We start from the raw sequence: 18,542 nt of genomic DNA on the forward strand, positions 1-18,542 counted from the left end.
GATCCAGGCTGTATGCTCAAGCCACTCTTAGCAGGATGCCTATGTGTCCCATCTGCCAGCACAACTCATGGTTTTAGAGCTCCTTCGGGAAGACTCCTGCATCCAGCCAGTTTGCTGAAGCCAAGCAGATGATGGCTGTGAGAACCGGTGACAGCTAAGCGTTGCATATGTGTGTGTATTCATCTGTGCGAAGGTCTGCTCCAAAGAGTAAAGTGTAGCCAGAGTTCTTCCTGTGTAGCATCACTTGAAGGGTGTTTCACACCTCTGACTGAAGCCATCTTGCATCTGCCAAAACATGATAGGGACTTCTTATAGCTGTGTCGTAAGACCTTTGAAAAACCAGGTTGTTAGAAGCTTTTTAGCAGAACAGCAGATTGGTTGTGCTTGTGTATCAGATAACTGCATATGGTAGGCATGTCAGACAGTGAAAGGGCATAAAGTATTACTACTCCATGAATAGTACTTCCTAATATTATTTTTCTCACATTTCTGACAGTACACATTTGAAACTTCCATGGAATATTTTGCCTCTGAATCTCAAAAGGCATATATTGTCATGTCTTTAGGGCTTAATTCAATTGCCAATAAAGACAAGGACAAAATTTCTGCTTTCTTTATTGCACTTGTTCCAGCCCTCAAAGCAAATGCAGTCTGCTGAAAGTAGAATAGATACTAATTTGGTCCCATAAAACCACAGATTGTTTCAACTTTCCATGAATTTCTGAATGAATAGATGATCGGATCCCGTGATGCTGCTCTCAGACTCTCTGGTGATATGAAAGAGGCGCTTGTCCAGCCGGCTGTATGGCCATGCCGCCCTTTTGTTGCCTGTAGTACACATGCTCAGCTCCTTTTTACTCCCTTTTTATTTTAATGCTCTGCAACAGGGCTGCACAAAGCCGAATTGGCTTTTCAAACACGACTTCATTTTGCAGCTATACGTCTGTGCCTGGTCTGCTTTAGTGCTGCCTGCGGAACAAGGAGGCTGTGTGGTATCCGACACCGGGCTGTTTCCAGTGATTTATTAACTGTGTCAGAATAGCTGTTGTGAATGCTGGGAAGCTCTTGCATATTGTGACAGTTGATATTGATTATGACAGTTTGTAGACTCTAGTGCGTTGTCAGACAGTGGAGCGTATTTTGTCTGCTTACTATACATACCAGGAGCTATAGATCATAGTGTTTTCTTAAGAAAAGGACCCATTGTCCAGCATTCTTGCTGGTATGAGGGAACTTCTGTAGTGTATTGTCCAACAAATAGCAAAACAGTTCAGGCACCCTATGGGACAGGCAGGCGAGCGTCAATTGCTTTAGGAGAAAAGAATTAAAAAAGTGCATAGTTTGTTCTGCTTCTGGCCTTTCAGGGGAATGAGCCGTGCAGTTGACAGAAGTGGGTGGACTAGTCTGAGGATGTCATTTATGAAAATACAGTGCATCCTGTATTGTCCACAGACCGCGCCGGAGGAGGAGGTTGCAGTGAGGGTTTTGGCTACCGATCAGTTTTAGAGGTTACTTTGGGTCTTGGTGGAGGCTGAAACGACGTGTTTCTAGATGAGCCTGAGGAAGGGGAGAGGAAGCTTTCTGCAAACCTGGGAGAATGTGGAAGCTGGTGCGTGAGCTGCTGTGAGGGGCACATCAAACAGATCCCCCCAAGTACTGATCCCGTCTACCTGTGGTTTTAGCTAGGCGGTAGTGAAGTAGCACTCAGGAGAAAAGATTTTTCTGTTTGCCTAAAAGCTGTTTCAGTGCCGAAAAAAGTCAACAGCTGAGCTTTTACAGACAAGCTGATCAGGAGGAGGGAGTCAAAAGCCGTTTGGTTAATTACACTGTCATATTTTACTATATTGCTACTATATTATTGGAGGAAAAATCTTCCAACGATACTTTTCTTCTTAAAACAAAACAGCACTTAAGGTGTAGTGGTGACAGTGAATAGGAAAGGATTTTTCTGTGCTTGAAAGACGTTTTATAAGAGATCATAATGGGTCGTAAACTCATGCTTTGAGATAATAAACCTAAGGAAAATGATCTTCAGCAATCCGTGCTATTAGAATTTTGATCTCACACTGAGTTTAGATTGATTCAAATGCAGTTTCTGCTGCAGTGTTGCATTTATGGGATTCAAAAGACATTTCCACACGTACCTTATGGTTTCATTGAAATAAATGTGATAGCAGACCACTTGTGAAATAATTGTATCTGGGATACTTTGGGCCAAAACTGTAGCACTGAGCTGGGACTTAGGGGAGCTAGATTCAGTTCTTAACCCCTCTGTGGGCCTGATAATGGCCACTGAAACCAGTTCATCTTTCTCTTGAGATGAACTCACCGCCGTTTCTCGTCGTTTATTTACACTATGAGATCTTTGAGAAGGAACATTTCCTACCAGAAGCCAGTCTTGAGCTCTCCTGGGATTTCTAGATGCTGATATAATACTAACCATGTTTTCTGTAATGCAATCTGTATTTTCTTAATGAGTCCTTAATGTTAGCGAGGAGACAGAATTAAACTAAGTGGTCTGGTTTCAGTGGTGGTGCAACTTCCCATTCCATGCTCACATTGAATTTGGATTAATTATAGCACTCACTGCATCATAACTATGTTTCATAATGGCAGAATGCTCTGGAGTTTGTACATTCACAGCACTACTGTAAGCCTCAGGGTGTACTGAGATTTTACAGTGGCATCAGTCCAGTGTCAGGTATTAGTGCTATATTTGTATATTTACAGGTTTTACTGCAGAAAGTCCACAGCAGTATCAGGAAGGCTTTAAAGGAAGGATAAATGGAAGAGTTCTTAGATGTCTGCTTTTTGTTACAGACATACTTTATTTGATTTTTTTTTCTAATTTTCATAAAGTATTTTGAAGAGGTTGGGTTTGAGGAATGAAGAAGTTCAGGTGTTCAGATGTGAAGACTTGTTTCCTTAGGTGACTTTAGAGCTGTAGAGCTCTGGTAACAGGTCTTTGTCTGTGCATAGTTCTGACGCCTTAAGCCTGAGGCCACGCCTGGGAAAAGATAATTTTGCTGTTGTGCTGTGAAAAGCGACAGCTTCCCAGCATCTATTGTAGACTAGCAGTGACTTGCATGAAGCTCCATTCAGTTGCTGTCAGGAGAGGCTCCTTCCCCTTGGCTTCCCTTTGACTGTCCTGTGGCTGTCAGGACATCCATTTGCTCGCTGGCGCTTGCAGTCATTTGCCTGGGACATTCTCCACGTGTTCTGGGCTCTTTGAGATGTCCCTGGTCCTTTGAGTTGCAATCCTTAAGAAATTTTGTTTTGGTTTCCTGAGTAAAGGCATTGGTAGTCACTGCAGAAGGTGGATACATTTCCCTCTCCGGTCCCGGTGCCCCAAAATGCCTCACAGGTCTGTTTATTTCCAGGAGACTGTGGGAACCTCCTTGTCCGTAGGTTGAAGCCTGCTCTCTGACCTCGCCGTTATCTCTCTCTCTCTTCCCTTCAGATGGTGTCCACAGTGTCACAGCAGTCTGCACCCTGCGCGTCACCATCATCACGGACGACATGCTCACCAACAGTATCACGGTGCGGCTGGAGAACATGTCCCAGGAGAGGTTCCTTTCTCCTCTCCTATCCCGGTTCGTGGAGGGGGTGGCAACGGTGCTCTCCACCGCCAAGGACGGCATCTTCGTTTTCAACATCCAGAATGACACAGATGTCAGCTCCAATATCCTGAATGTGACCTTCTCGGCTTTGCTGCCTGGTGGCATTCGAAACAAGTTCTTCCCCTCAGAGGACCTGCAGGAGCAGATCTACCTCAACAGGACCCTGCTGACCATGATTTCCACACAGAGGGTGCTGCCCTTCGATGACAACATCTGCTTGCGCGAGCCCTGTGAGAACTACATGAAGTGTGTCTCCGTCCTGAAGTTTGACAGCTCGGCCCCGTTCATCAGCTCCAACACCGTCCTGTTCCGCCCCATCCACCCCATCAACGGGCTGCGGTGCCGATGCCCCCCAGGCTTCACGGGCGACTACTGCGAGACGGAGATTGACCTCTGCTACTCCAACCCCTGTGGGAGCAATGGGCTGTGCAGGAGCCGAGAAGGGGGCTACACTTGTGAATGCTATGAGGACTACACTGGTATGTGTTTATCTTATCTTTGACCCATGATTTATATGTTAAACCGTCATCCAGGCCAGCTCTGTGTCAAGTTGAAATTGCTGGCATTCTTAGGTAAAGGGAGAAAAAGTCCTGGAGCTGCCTTCTGGTCGGGAGAAGGCTTGTGAGTGTCACACATCACTCAGGGTAAGCCCCATATCTCTGTGCACACATGGTGGTAGGAACCATGCCTTGCTCCAGATCATGCAGGGGGCCCAACGGCTGCTGGAGTGATTTGCCTTGCGTGAATTTCTGCTCAAAATGCTTTATGCAAATGTGTTTCTTCTGTCTGGAAGGAAGAAGGTGGGACGCATCCCCTGGTTCATGGTTTTGCATGTTAATGCCTTCCTGGCCCCTTAGCAGTCCCAAGGTGTGGTGGGGGTGCTCAGCCTCGGTAGGAGGTCATCAACCCTTGGTCGTCAGTAGGCGCAGAGCATGAGGATGGTTCATGGTCCCAAGAAACTGCAAGAAGACACATTTGTGGGAAGTAGTGCAAGCTAGCTCCGCTTTGTAAATGTCCAGATAAACTCCAGAAGGATGTAGCTGCTTCCAGGCCCATCTCCAGCAGCCTGCTGAGGAACGTACTTTGCCTCATCGTGGACTTGACAGCTAATAAAGATCAAAGTTCTGCTTCTCAAATACTTCTGAGAAGTTATGAAAGAATATTACCTGGATGTTTTCTGGTGCTTCAGTACAGTCAGTGCGATTATTTATGTATTTGAAACTGCACATGCAGTTAAGTGTTCTGCACTGACGTGCTGCTGGCTGTAATTTATGCTGACGGCTCAGCAGCGTCTGCTGTGACCCCCGCAAATGAGGGGTGAAGCAGAGGGGGCTGTTCCCAAGGCTGCCTCTCACTGCTGAAGTTATGAAAAATTGAAAACATAAATTATTTATGTCTCCATGTAAAAAAAATCTAAATGATGTGTATGCCTGGTGGGCTGGATCCAACCCTCTAGATGGAAGGCTTTTCCTTCACTTTCCGTGGCTTTTCGCTCAGGGCTGTAATTAAAAATGTGACGGTGGAAGGAGCCAGGAGTCAGTGAGCAGGGACATGGCAGCAGCGAGTGAACTGGGCTTTCCCCAGCGAGGGGGACAGGAGATGCTCTCTGAGGTCAGAGCGGGGCTGAGGGCAGCAGGACCTACTTAAGGAGAAGCAGACAAACTGTTTGCCTGGCCGGTGGAACCCTGAATGCAGCTGTGAGATGGCTGGGATGTTTGGTCTTTGCTGAAGAGTGGTTTTCCTGCCAGGCTTCTCATGAATGACTTCCACAGTGAAATACATTATAAAGTCCATTATTCATTACATACAGCTAATGCAAAATACGTGTAGCATCGGGCATCACAAAATAGGCTTTATGACCAGTTGATTTCATTTAACATGTTTACGTACTATTATAATGTAGACAGGAATGGTTAAAAGTAGCAAGTTTCGTTAAACGAAGTAACGTATATAAATAGAGTTAATTCATTGATGTCTTAGGGCTTGGAATGACATGCATTCCTACATCACATTTTGAGGGTCTCTTTCTAGAAATCTTCATTTAAAAAGGCTAAATATGCTTTAAAAATGAAATTGAATAATTTTATATTAATAATTGATGAACATATTTAATAATTAACACTGCAGTCAGAGCAGACAGGGTACATATTTAGAGGAGAGACACCGTATTATTCATACAGAAAGGAAGATTTGATCTGTAACTGTATTTTCAGTGCATAGTTGTTGAGTTAAAAGTTAACTGTCCTGCTGCCAGGATAATTAAGTAAGCAGAAGTTAAGAAGTGAGCACTGCTTATAGCCTTGCCATCTTTAGGTTTCAGAGTTAACTACGCTTCAGTGAAACACTTTATTCTTTGGAAGGACAGTTCAGGCTGTGATCGCAGTCATATTGGCCAGGCGAAGACATACCCAACCATGATCAAGATGGCTCTGAAATCCCTTATCCTGTGAATTGATACAAATATTATTGAATATTTCTGTTCTATTGCTGAATGAATGCAGCAGAAATTTAGTATCTACTCTGTGGTTGGTTTACGTTACGTTAGTGCCTGTAGGCTCCAGGCTGCATGACAGTGTTTTTTTCTATCAAGCCTGACACACTTACCCACATATGGTGGTCATTAGTTGGTTGATTTTCATCCCCATTACAGAACGAGGTGGAAAATGTTATCAACAATCAATCTATTACCAGAAATATTTTATGAAGATGCATTATTGAATCTTTTCCCAGTCTCCTTTAAAAACTGTTATTTTAGTTATGATTTTTGTCCTTTCTTTAAATACATTCGTAACCATTTGCAAGTTCAGTTTGTATCTATTAATCCTAATATTGTGTTTTCTGCTTGTATATAAACATTTATTGTTTACAACAATACAGATTTTATATCTATTTAATATTTAAACAGCATAGGTTGATTTCAGTAGCAGCAGGGTGTATTGGCTCATGGAATGCAGCAGTCGTAAATTGTAATGAGCAGGGAATTGCTAAGGCTGAAAGCTGGGAGATTCTGGTATTACAGAAATGTTACTATGGTACTAACTCAGTGTAGTAACATACCGGTATGAGGTACTTATGAATCTTTGAATTAATTGTGAAAGATGAAATATGGATGGTAATAGTGAATGAAATGCAGCCTGCTCTAGGAGCTCTCATGTTTCCATTTCCCAATTAAGAGCCTATGTAGAAAAATAATTACAAGAAAATACCAAGATCTGTCATCTCTCTGGGGAGATACACTGCAACTCGATGAGAAATCACTAGACAATCATAACCCTGTACTGAATCTATCAGACCAATCACCTGTTAAAAATATAGCATTTATTTCCTGTAGAAGATAATTATGTCCTATCTTAATCGGATGGAATTTCCCCCTGTTTTTCCACCCCGCTTTGAAGCCTTCCATGTGTTTTGATGTAATTGTTAGTCATTTATACACGATGAAAGTTGCTCTGTCTTCATGAGTCTTCTGTTACGGGCACAAAGGTAAACTGAGCTTCTACAAGATATTTCTGAAACCTGATTACTGGCTAGTTTGGGGTGATTCCTGTGATGCAAGGAGGTGAGTGAAGAAGGACATATAGTTTCAATCACGTTTTTTCAGAAATAGCGACCCCTTTAACTTCTTTTCTTTATATACAAATTAGTGTAGAGAAGTGAACAATGCACACACTAACAATCATGCCATCGACGGCCGGGACCTATGTGCATGGCTAAAGGGTTAAAGGATGTAGTTTAAGTTAAGCAAACAAATTTAATGAACAGTGTGGAAAGCCCGTGTAATTTTTCTAGCTGCGTTTCATGTGTCTCTGAGCGCTGCAGAAGCAGCTGAGACGAGCTGGAGGTGAAGGCTTGGGCAGAGGCAGAGTTGTCTGTACTCCTCAGGGGCAAAACCCTGATGGGCAAATGCATCATCTCACCCGCACGGGTTTCGGAGGCATGGTTGATGCAGTGGTTGCTGAATGAGCTGTGCTTCCAGCCCCATCCTGGTGCCTCCTGTAGGACAAACCGCTGTCACCACCGTTTTGGGCATGCGTTCCCGCGATTGCTGCCCAGCTGTTAGCAGGAGCCTCCTGCCATCGCGGGGTCCTGCCGCAGTTCGATGCCCACCGCCCTTCTGCTCAGCAGCCACCGCAACTGTTCTCCTCTGCGGTTGTGCTCCCAGAAAGCAAAATGTAATTTGCACAGAACAGAAGCACTCCATGGGGAAAAAAACCCGCCAACCCCTGAAATAATGAAAAGATTTAAGGTTCCCACAGTTCTCCTTAGCACAGAGCCTCCTTTGCTACCTAACCCCTAGCAAGGAGCAAAGGGAAAAAGATCAGCAGAGAATTTCTCATATCCTCTGCATCTCTCCTTGGATTTCACTTCAGAGAGGGGAGAAATCTTGAGTGGTTGTAAATCTGCTAGTAATCAAATACAGCAATTAGAGATCTTTTACTGTTTTCCTCCTAATTTATTTTTCTGATACTACATTGACGTGAGGAATCATGACATCTAGCTTGGCCACCACAAATTCTGACTCTGTGTCATGAGAAGGTAATTATAGCTGTTTTCACAGTGTTGTGCCAGAAGTCCCTATTCGTATTGTTTAGTAAATTCTCAGCATTTGGCTTTTGCAAACAACATATAGCAGTGAAAGTAAACACAAAGATTTGCCTCTGTGTTATCTTCACTTATATCCATTCTTCAGATAGTAATTTCCCTGCTCAGTCTGATACCAGATTCTCATTTTTCAGGCCAGAGAGATATATTTGGGGAGAATTTCAGCTTTCAAGTAGAGAAATCTGGCAGCCAGGGTAGCCGTAATGAGTGTTTGATCTTGGGCGAGAGGGTCTGAAATTCCACTCTCGGTTACACTTCTGCAGCTCTGTTGAAGCGGTGCGATCACAGGTGTGTAACAGCCAAATCCTGTACGGCAAATCTTCATTTGATTCCTTCAGGTTTCTTCCCGCACCTTTAACTCCTTGTTTAGCTTATGAAGGGCCATGGTTTTGTGATGGCAAGGCTGAACAAAGATTATCCTCACAGGGTTGTGGGGCTTTGCCAGCACTTTCAAACAGCTGTGACCAAGTTTGTTTCTGCCACAAAACTCCAAATAAGAAATTCTGTCATTTCCAAACACTCCCATATATGTAGAGACGTTGTCCACGGTATGGGACAGCTTCATGGGTCATCTCTCTGTAATACCTCATTGAGAAGTTAAGGCAACGCAGTGAAGGAACCAAAATGTTTTGTATCATTGCTGCCTAACAATGTCCCTTAGTCCAGGGCTTCAAAGTTATGCTACTGGATTCCAGGTGCATTTATAGAATAAAGAGGTAAAAACAGCCTGGGCAAGGTCTAATACAGTAAAAAATAGTATATTAATTTTCAAGAGTTTAAATATAATTACAGTTATTAGGATGCTGGGTGATTTGCACTATTTTCAGAATATAAAGGCTGTAGATTTTCCCATGTGTAAAAAGTCTGCACATTTTTTATGAAGTTTTTCTGCTGATTTTGGGTGTCGGAGAAGTTGAGGAAGAGTGCTGACTATCACCCTTCTAATAACTTTTGTTGTTTCTCAGTGCCTTAGAGGAGAATACCTGGTTGCCTTTCCTTGGAGTTTCTGTGTGACAGTACCGTAAGAAAGCTTATGTAGGGTGGCTGTGCCCTGGTGAAGGTCTGTATAACATTGGAGGTCTAGAAATTTTTCTTCTTTTTCAGCAGTGTTATGCCATACCGTAGTTTTGATGTTTGTAGTGAAACTATGACTGCATAACTGCACCACAGTTTCACTTTGATTGCTGTGGACCTGTCACTCTCTGTAGCTAAGGTAATTTTTTCACTTTGATGGAGAGATAAATCAATGTATGCTTACAAGATCCTTCCTTACTGTTAGTACTCCTCAGTTTTGTATCCTGCGCAGGCATCCCAGCACGGTCTCTTCCATCAGCCTTCAACTTTCTCTGTCTCCTCAGCATGAAATTTTTGAGAGGAAAGCCCTCTTCTGCCTTTATTGAGTCAGCAGACATCTCTGTTGTTGTAAGCATGGCGAGCTGTGTCTCTGCGGTTGGCAGCAGTTGGTCACAGTCAGGTGCCTCCGTTCCCTCCCAGCCTGTGGCCCCTTCCAAGGCCCAGGGGCTCTCAGCGCTTGGGCAGCTGGTGAGGACCCCGTAAGCAGTGCAGTGGATAGTCCAGAAGCAGAGCTTAACTCCTCCAGACATTTTTTCAGAGTGTGACTGGTGCAAAAGCTGGAAAAGCTGATCTTTTTCTCTTTTTATGATCTTCACACTCAGCTATGTACTGTGAGACATAACATCTCATAAATCTTACTCAGTGCTTTGAAGCTTCCCTGTATGACCATTGCATTTACCCATGCCAAAGAGCAACGACCCCAGATGTTGTCTCATGAGCTGACTTAATACCTAAGCATAGAAGGAACCCATGCAACCTATTCTTTGCAATTAGCCATGGATAATAAGTCTTCCATTGGCTCTTGGGCAGTCCATGCTGCATTTGAAGAACACAGCAGTCAACTGTGACACTTGCTTTTCTTTCTTTCCTTTTAGTGCAATGTCCGTTTTGTGTCATAAATTCCAGAAAAGAAGTATTAGTTTTGGATATTCAGATTAAGAGGTATCACCAGGCAAAACTGTTGCTTTTAGGTGTATATGTGTTGTCAGAGAACTACACCTTCAGATCATTACAAGCTGTACCTGTACAAAACACTTTTCATCAAAGGATCACTGTGGACTCTGCAGAAGTTACGAACAGCAAAGGAAGCCTGTGAGACACCCCTCTGAGCAAGAGGCTGCTGTCCCCCACACCAAGGGGATGGGAAGCTGTGGCACAGCATCTTTGTCTCTTCCAGGTCACGTAAAAGCAGTCAGTGGAAAAGTCCAGAGCAGCTGAGGCAGCTCCTCTGAGCCGTTCCTGGGCTGCCCCTGGCTAGAAAAGTGAGGGAGATCCCCATGAAAGACATCTCCTCCCTGACTCAGACTCTCAGCAGAAGCCTGTGTGCCCACTCACCGGCTGTGTTTAACTCGGAGACTTATTGTGCATGTTCACATGGGTCCTTGCTTGTCTTTGCAGCAGCAAGGCTCGCTGTTAATGCGTGCAGGGATGGGGCCAGCACGCCTCAGCCTTACGGTTAGACTCAAGTGGTGCTGGGTTGGACCTGAGGCTATGGCCCACGTAGTGTGACGGCATGACTGCTTGCCTGCGCAGATAACTGAAAGAATAACAACGGAGTAAAGTTACACTTTCGTATACTACAGTCAAAAGCTGAAGTCTATTAAACTTTTAAATATTGTCACATTTCTGTTGACTGTATTTCTGTCCATGTCACTAAACCGCAGGGTATGAACGTTGGAAATCTGGAGTTCGCATCAGATTCACAGGAGTCACTGAAGAGGTCTGCCACTTCTGTAGGTGGATTTTTATCTGGAGGATATGTCCTTCAGCTAATCTTCAACCTATGCTGACTTGTGAAAAGCTTTTTCTAATTTGATTACTGCGGTGTATTTGTTGACAGTTTAGTTCTCACACAGTGTAAATGTCCTGCAGCCTTCACATCAGTCTGCCATGCCTTTTCCTAAACCCAGGCAAGGAGTTTTATCGCATTACCCTCATTCTGATGTGCATAAACTAGCTACTGTTTAAAACTGGAAAGTTTTCCCTGGCCCCCTGCCCCAAGATGCTGCATGTGGGACGAGCTGTGATTCAGCCAAACTGCTGCAGGTGCCGTGGGTTCAGGTGCCTCTTCTGCAGCCTCGCGGCTTATCCTCCTGGCCCGTGGAAATGTCTGTTGCTGTCAAGTGGAAACTTAGCTACAGACTTCATGTTGTGTTTGCCCTTTTTAATTAGTTTTAGAATGGTTTGACAAGACTTCTGTTCTTACCGGGCACTCCTGCAGTGGAGGTGTGGTGTGTGCTTTGTAAAGCCAAGCAGCAGATCACACACTGATGTAATCACTTAGCCCTGGCTTCAGAGGCTACCTTAGTAATTCATCTCCAACATACTTATGAATTTAGCTCTTCCAAACAGTTCCAGGCGTAGGAAATCCTCCTTACTTATTACAGCTTATCTCCTTTTGCTTCTCCTTGAGCCAGCTGTGTGACTGCCCTGTTCTTCTCTTTGTTTACCTCCTCCCCTCATTTGTCACCTGCAAAGTTTATCACTCATGATTTTACACTTTTCTATGCCATTGTTGATAATTTCAAGTAGCGTGTAGCTAATAATCAGTGTCCAAAGAGCCTGGGCAATAACCTGTTTGAGGGTGGTTCCATGCCTACAATTAGATTGTTACACCTGCTTGCTATTGATGCCTTTGATGTCTGTTAGATTACGTTACCGTAAGGGGAGAAGGTAGGTTCTTATTTGCGGGCTGTACGGTGTGAAGTGAGGGAGCTTGCAGACATGAGGGGCCTGTGAGCATGGGCTGCGACATGATGGCATTGCTGCGGTTGAACAAGGGCTGCCCCAGCTCTTCTACAATGTAGGTGTTTAATACGGAGCCCTTATGGCCAGGGGTAGTCACAGGATCGTAGGATGGTTTGGGTTGGAAGGGACCTTTGAAGATCACCTAGTCCAACCCCCCCGCCATGGCTAACATTGGCTTCAGCCTCTTTTGTTAAGGTCAAATCTTGTGAAATCCCTGATGTGAAAATGATGCGTTTGACCCTGAAGCCATGCCAAGCTGAGCTCGTGTTTGCTGTCAGGCAGCTGGGTTTACGTGAGCAAGGCAAGCTGCTAACCTGGCGTGGGCACCTGCCTACCCCTGGCACCTGACCTCTCCTTCCCACCTCTTGGCAAGAAACTGTCCTGTGAGTATGACCTTATCAGTTAGCGGCGTTCAGTGGGAGAGAGACGCGCATTGAGCACCTCGGGTTTCCTCCTGGCATTCCGGTTGACGATGGACTAGTCTAAATTTCGGATTCCCTTTGTTCTAGCATACGTGAAATCTCTTTTGTTGTCTTTAACCTGTTGTACATACGTTTCTTTTTGAATGATCTTGCTCTGTCAATTTTCAGCAGTTTTTAGGCTCTTGACTTGGGCTGCTGGCTTTATATTGATGGGATTTCTCTGTTACCACACCTAAATGGGAGTCACAGTTCTCCCAGGCTTTTTGAAAACCCTTGTTATAATGCATTTTCTTATCTTCACTGGTGTAACTAAAAGAAGACTGGAACGTGGAGTGTAATTACACAAAGTGGAGCTATTTGATGTTATAATTTTATAGGTACATGTAAAACCCCTCCTCAATGACGTAGCTAAATTCTCACACACTGTCATGATTGTGGACATATATATGCATTGCAGAACATTTATCTGAGAGAAACTACACACACTGAGGTTTGTTTTAATTAAAATATTTCAAGTAGCAGTTTACTTAACAATGGCCAGCTTCTTTGTGACTGTAGCTTACAGTTTTATTTTTATTAAAAAGCCTTGTGTAACGTAAGACTTCAGAGTTTTTCTCATAGTTTAATGTCAGAAAGGTTCGCTGGGTAAGATTTTAAGCCACACAAAGGCATTCTAGTACACCCGAACATACACTTGCCAAGTGTCAGAATAGCCCATATATTCGACTACCCTTCAGGAGGGGTTTTTTGCCAATGGCTAGGTGTCTTGTTTTTCTCTCGCTGAAAACAAATCAGATAGGGAACAAGGAGAAGAGAAAACAGGAAGAAAAGACTCAACAACTTGCCTTTAAGTTATTTGTGGAGAAGATAAAATCGTAATGAGGGAGTATTTTTTCCAAAATGCCTCATGTTCTGGAAGGCCCCTCACAATGTTCACAGCAGATCAGACATGAAGGCTAAGGAAAGAAATTCCTGGAGCGCTGCAATTAAACATTGTAGATCTTCCAAAATATAAAAGAAGTTTAACTTCCAAGGAACAAGGTAATGTGGCTCCTTTTCTCCTGGCTATAAATACAAAACTGGGAAACAAAACTGGGAAGCCCCCTTACAATTCAGTATGACTGAATTATGGAAAACATACTGAGCGTCTGTGCCCATTTAGAATTCCCCAGTTAGACATTTTTATTTTCATCAGTAGATAAACAAGAGGAAAGTGGCAGGAAGGACAGTGGTGCAGAGATGAGGGTATCAGCATGATGTCCTGTTAGGAAGGAAAAAAATATAAAGTAGTTTCTTGTGTGTCTGCTCTTTGTGTTTGTGATTGAAAGGTCCGACAGTTGAGCAGCAGACTGAGGCACTAGGCCTTGAACATCAAGATAATTACAGTTCTGCGATACAGTTGTGCCGAGCATGGTGGGAACCGCAGCTTCATTGTTGTTGCAAATGCTCTTTTGTTGAGAGCAGCATGGTTCAGTGCCTGCGTCCCAGCCCCTGCTCCTCCTGGGCAGGTTTTGGTCTGCAGCCCGTACTGTACGGTGCCCCCGAGTCACAGCTTCCCCGGCAGTCATCGGCCCGAATTTTATATAAACCAAGGTGAAGATATTTTGCTTCAGGCTGTCTCTCAGATTCTCCATAGCTAAGCATGTGAGAGCTTTTATACAGCATTTTCTAAGATAATAATTAAAGAACATATTTTAATTAGATAGGGCCACCCAGCTTCAAGGGGTCAGCACAGTGGTCTGCACATTGTAAGAGGCATTATTATGAAGATGAGTGTCTTATTTTAATAATTAAACACAATCTAGATGACACAGTAAAGTATATTAACTCTAACAAAACAGTAATCATATAAAGTGACTTTAAAATGAAACTGTATTTTACATGAAGGCTGAATTATCATCTACTAAACTGTTGTAACAAGAGTTAAGTACAAGTTGTGGAAACTGGCTGGATGAATTTCTGATGAGTCTGTTTCAAATGTTTTTTAGAATGTGATGTTAATTTCTACCTCTTCTGTAGATTTAAAAATACATTGATTTGGAGATTTTGTGTGTGAGTAGTGTGAGGCATTACAATGGCTTTTTCAAGAGTCATTAAGAAAAAGCCGGCTTCTCTGATTAAGCTGCTGTTTGTTTTCAGTTTATGTTTACTGACCTGTGTAGGAAATATTTTTGAGGCTACCAGAACATAAGATTATAGGATTATCTTTTAATCTAATCCTTTTAATTTGACAAGCAAATGGGTGGTTTTGATTTTTTTTTAAATTTGCCTTCAATGTATAAGAATGGAAAGCTGATGAGCATCAGATTGGTTTTGCCCATTCTGTCTACTCCACCAGGCAAAGCCTCTGAACTGGTATGATCCGCATAGGAGACAGTTATGCAGTACTTTTATGCATAACGTTCTTTTAACCTAGTGCTTCTCATATAAAATGAAAATATAAAGCTCTGGAACTCTAGTCTCCTAAAATGTAATTACAATAGTAGATTTACTTTAAGCATGTTTTTCGGTTGCTTTATTAATATTTTATGGCTTCTCTTCAATTATTCTCACTAATTGACCATTATGCTTCTCTCCACCAGAGCTTCTGGGACCACCTGGGATGTTTAGGGGCATGATTTGGTTTCAGGTCTGCATGTATCTAAAAGCCTTCATTTTTACGATATTGTTGCATTACACAGAAGATGTGAGAGTGAGATTTTCCTGTGAAAACTTCTCATTGATGGAAAACACAAAAGGCAGGCTCTCACGAGTCTTCTGTTAATGGAGGTGCGCAGAGCTGGCTGCTTGTGCAGTTAATCCCAGCAAGCTGCTGGAGACCAGGGCAGATGGTTTCTTCTGTGCTTTGTCTCTTGTTCTGAACCTAAACATCAAGTCTGTAACAGCTACATAGAGAAAATTAAATGGGATCTTAGTGGAATGAGGGCTGGACTCTGCTAAAGTAAACAGTGATGTTTGCCATTGAAAGGCAGACCCTGATCTCCTTTTTTCCCATATTCCTGAGCCCTTTTCTTTCTTCCTCTTTCTCAGGTCAGTTATTTGCAGGTATGTTGCCTTTTTCAACCTCTTCAAGATGTTAACTTGCTCAGATAAGTGTGCTAGAGCTTTCCCCTTCCCTACAAATCTGGAAACTGGGAGTTGCAGCCCTTTGGTGTCCTCTGTGGAAAGCAGCCTGGGGACACCAGGCTGGAGGTGCGCTGGGGGAAGCCTGGAAGCACGTCTGGGTTTCCGACTCCTGAGTTCCTGTTGGTAAAAGATGTTATTTCACACACATCCCTGGCACAGCCACCGTGCCATGCTTGCTTTCCTCATTCACGTAAATAATTCAATATATTTTGAAAAGCCCGGTGCGAGGCCACAGTGGCCTGTGTAACAACACCCTTGGGGAATGAATGGTGCTGGTGGTGGCATTCAGTGCCCAGTAAAATCTGCAGCTTTGCGTGAGGAAATAGTCTTTTTTGTCATCTGAGCAGAGGCACCCCGGGTCTATGAGTGCCCTCTTTCTCTCTTGCTGCTGTCTGTGGAAGGAGGTGAGAACTGGGCATGGCAGCTGGTTCCCATGCCGAAGTGCCTGCGGGTGCGCAGGGATGCAAATACAGACCAGACTGCAAAGGCTATCCCTAAGGGAACACGTCTTGCCCCAGCCTTCGGTTCCCTCCATGTGCTCCTCCTTGGGTAACGCTCCTGGAGATGAATCAAGGGGCAGAGAGAGCAGAGGAAAAAAAGCTAATAGCAGATGTATATATAGTAAAGGTAGAAAATGATTGTTTCTCTTAATAATAAATGGAGGGAAGAACATTCCTCTCTAAATGAACAGAAGTATGTTATGCAGAGGTGTGTTTCGTTCTTACACCTCCAGGTTTCTCATTAGTTTGAAGTTGGGATTTTTAGGAAGAGATTTATTCAAGTAAGTCATAATGAAAATTGCAGACACAATGGCATAATCTAATTTGGTTTTATCTTTGACATCTACCGTAATGTTTTCCCCCTCCTAAATACATCCAGAGATAGACCTTAGGCTTTTGAAAGGCACTGCTTCATCACCATATCTTACCCCAAATCAGTGCAATTTGCGTTATGATAATTTGTCTTGCATATAAACCTGCTAGAGAAAACATAAACTGGAAATTTCAGTGCATTTCTTTTTTCTTTTGCATAGATTTGTGCTGTGTATAGTCCTGGGTGAGAGACAGAACCTGAAAAGGTCTCTAAAGCTTAAACTTACAGGTCAAATGCGGAGGGAGATGACAAGACACCTTGTGAGGGCACTGTACATTACAAGAAATGGTTCAATAATTTACAGAGCTTAGAGATAGTGGTAAAATCAGCCAAAAGTAAAGGTTAAGACATTAAGGAATTAGCCGTTGGATCACATAGAACAAAAATTGTTGGTAGTTAGATGTGACAGGCTGAAGTCATGGTTGTTTTATCTCTGCTTCTCCTCCGCCACATCTAACACGTTCCAAAAAAGTGCTTTTCCTCAGCATTTGCTCAGAAGCCTGGGGGTGATTATCTGCGGTGCCGCGGGAGCAGGCGGCGAGGAGAAGCCAGGTGCGTTGCAGGCACCTCTTTTTTACTGTAGTGTCTGGCTCCTTGCTCATCAGAGTGCTACAGGGGAAAAAAATGGCAATACTTGTGAGAAGTGTTGGTAGCACTTCTGGTGCTCGCACTGCTCCTGGCCTTGTTGCTGGACGGTGAAAGACAAGCTGTCTGGTGTAGACAGTGGAAGCTTAATGACTGAGAATTTTTGATCCTCAACAAGTACACGAGTAAGAGAACACAGGTATTAAAGACTCAGTCGTGAGTTTGGTCTGTGCTCCGTTCCTGCCAGCACTGGTGGAAGTTGCATGGGAGGACAAGGTCCAGAGACCGTTCAAATTGAGCACGTATCATCTTGAGAACATGCTTGTAATTTCTGGAATGCACAGACTAATTCATTTCTCCAACAGATGTGCCCCAAATATCACTAATCCTCCTCAGTATTGGGTTTTTTTCCCAATTATTCCTTCTCATTTAAATGCAAAAACACAAAAAGCCCCAAATCCCAAATCATCCATCCGTCCACCCATGCCTGCAGGGTGTCTTTTGTTTTGCTCTGTTTTGTGTCTAGAGGAGGGGAGGTGGTCAGGAGAAGAGAAACATCTTCTGCTCAGGCTGCTGCTGTGTGTAGGATCCCAGGCCTGATTTTGGGCTGGTGAGGATCCGGGTACCATTTCAGTGGCTGCTCTGCATATGCAGTTCATCAGCAGGCACAGCCCAAAGCAGCTTGAGAGATGGAGACCTGAGCTTTCCCTGCTCTTGCTTTTGTAAAATACAGTTTATATTGGTTGCTAGTGGGGAAGGATCAGGAGGTGGGCAGAGGTCCTAGCCTTTCTCTTGCCTGTTTGACCAGGGGGAGTTTTTCGTTGTGGTCCTCTTCCTCCCTGGGAGCAGCCGGGGTACAGATGCTGTCTCCAAGGACCCCAGTGGGAAGAAGAGCTGGGGAGGGTCAAGGAGCATCTTTCCATTGGTGTGGGAGTGGGAAATGGGAGCTGCCTCAGAGCAGACGGTTTTGGTCATGTGTTTTGGGCTGGAATTTGACCACCAAGAGCTCTCATACGCCTTGGGGCCAGCAGAAGCCACTCGCAGCTTCAGAGGCAAATAAAATAAAAAGCCTTCCCTGTCCATCATTTTGGAGCATGTCATGGGTAAAGATCTCATGACCTTTATTTATCCCAGTCTCATGATTTTGGGAAATTTGTGAGTTATCAAGGATCCCCAGGGCGAACTTTGTGGAAGAAAGCACAGGGAAGGGAGAAGGGTGATGGTAAAGGAGAGGAATGATACGTAGCTGAGAAAGCACCGGTAGTTCTGCACACTCTCTTCCTACCAGCTCAGAGCTTAGTGCTTATGCCCACAAAATTAAACCAGGTCCAGAGATAAAATGGTGATTTCCTGAGTATCTTATTATAGAATTGTTTTCTGTCTGTCACCTCAGAGAGCTACTCGGCAAGCTCTATATATATAGTCTGCAAAAGGAATGTTTCTGTTGTTATTTTGCTTAGTGTGTTAATTTCAGGTTACTCTTTTGCAAATA

At 43.8% G+C, this 18,542-nt stretch overlaps 1 protein-coding gene across 5 annotated transcripts in view; it reads left to right on the forward strand.

The window, feature by feature from the left end:
* The window catches only part of CELSR1 (cadherin EGF LAG seven-pass G-type receptor 1), a 175,576-nt gene that overhangs the window by 68,983 nt on the left and 88,051 nt on the right, over positions 1-18,542 (forward strand). For all 5 annotated transcript variants that reach the window (XM_075429586.1, XM_075429590.1, XM_075429589.1 and 2 more), the window contains exon 2: positions 3,461-4,099. In XM_075429586.1, the coding sequence (XP_075285701.1) occupies positions 3,461-4,099 (639 nt within the window). The remainder of the gene's footprint in view (positions 1-3,460; positions 4,100-18,542) is intronic.

Source organism: Opisthocomus hoazin, chromosome 8 (genome assembly GCF_030867145.1).
Source record: "Opisthocomus hoazin isolate bOpiHoa1 chromosome 8, bOpiHoa1.hap1, whole genome shotgun sequence".
NCBI lineage: Eukaryota > Metazoa > Chordata > Aves > Opisthocomiformes > Opisthocomidae > Opisthocomus > Opisthocomus hoazin.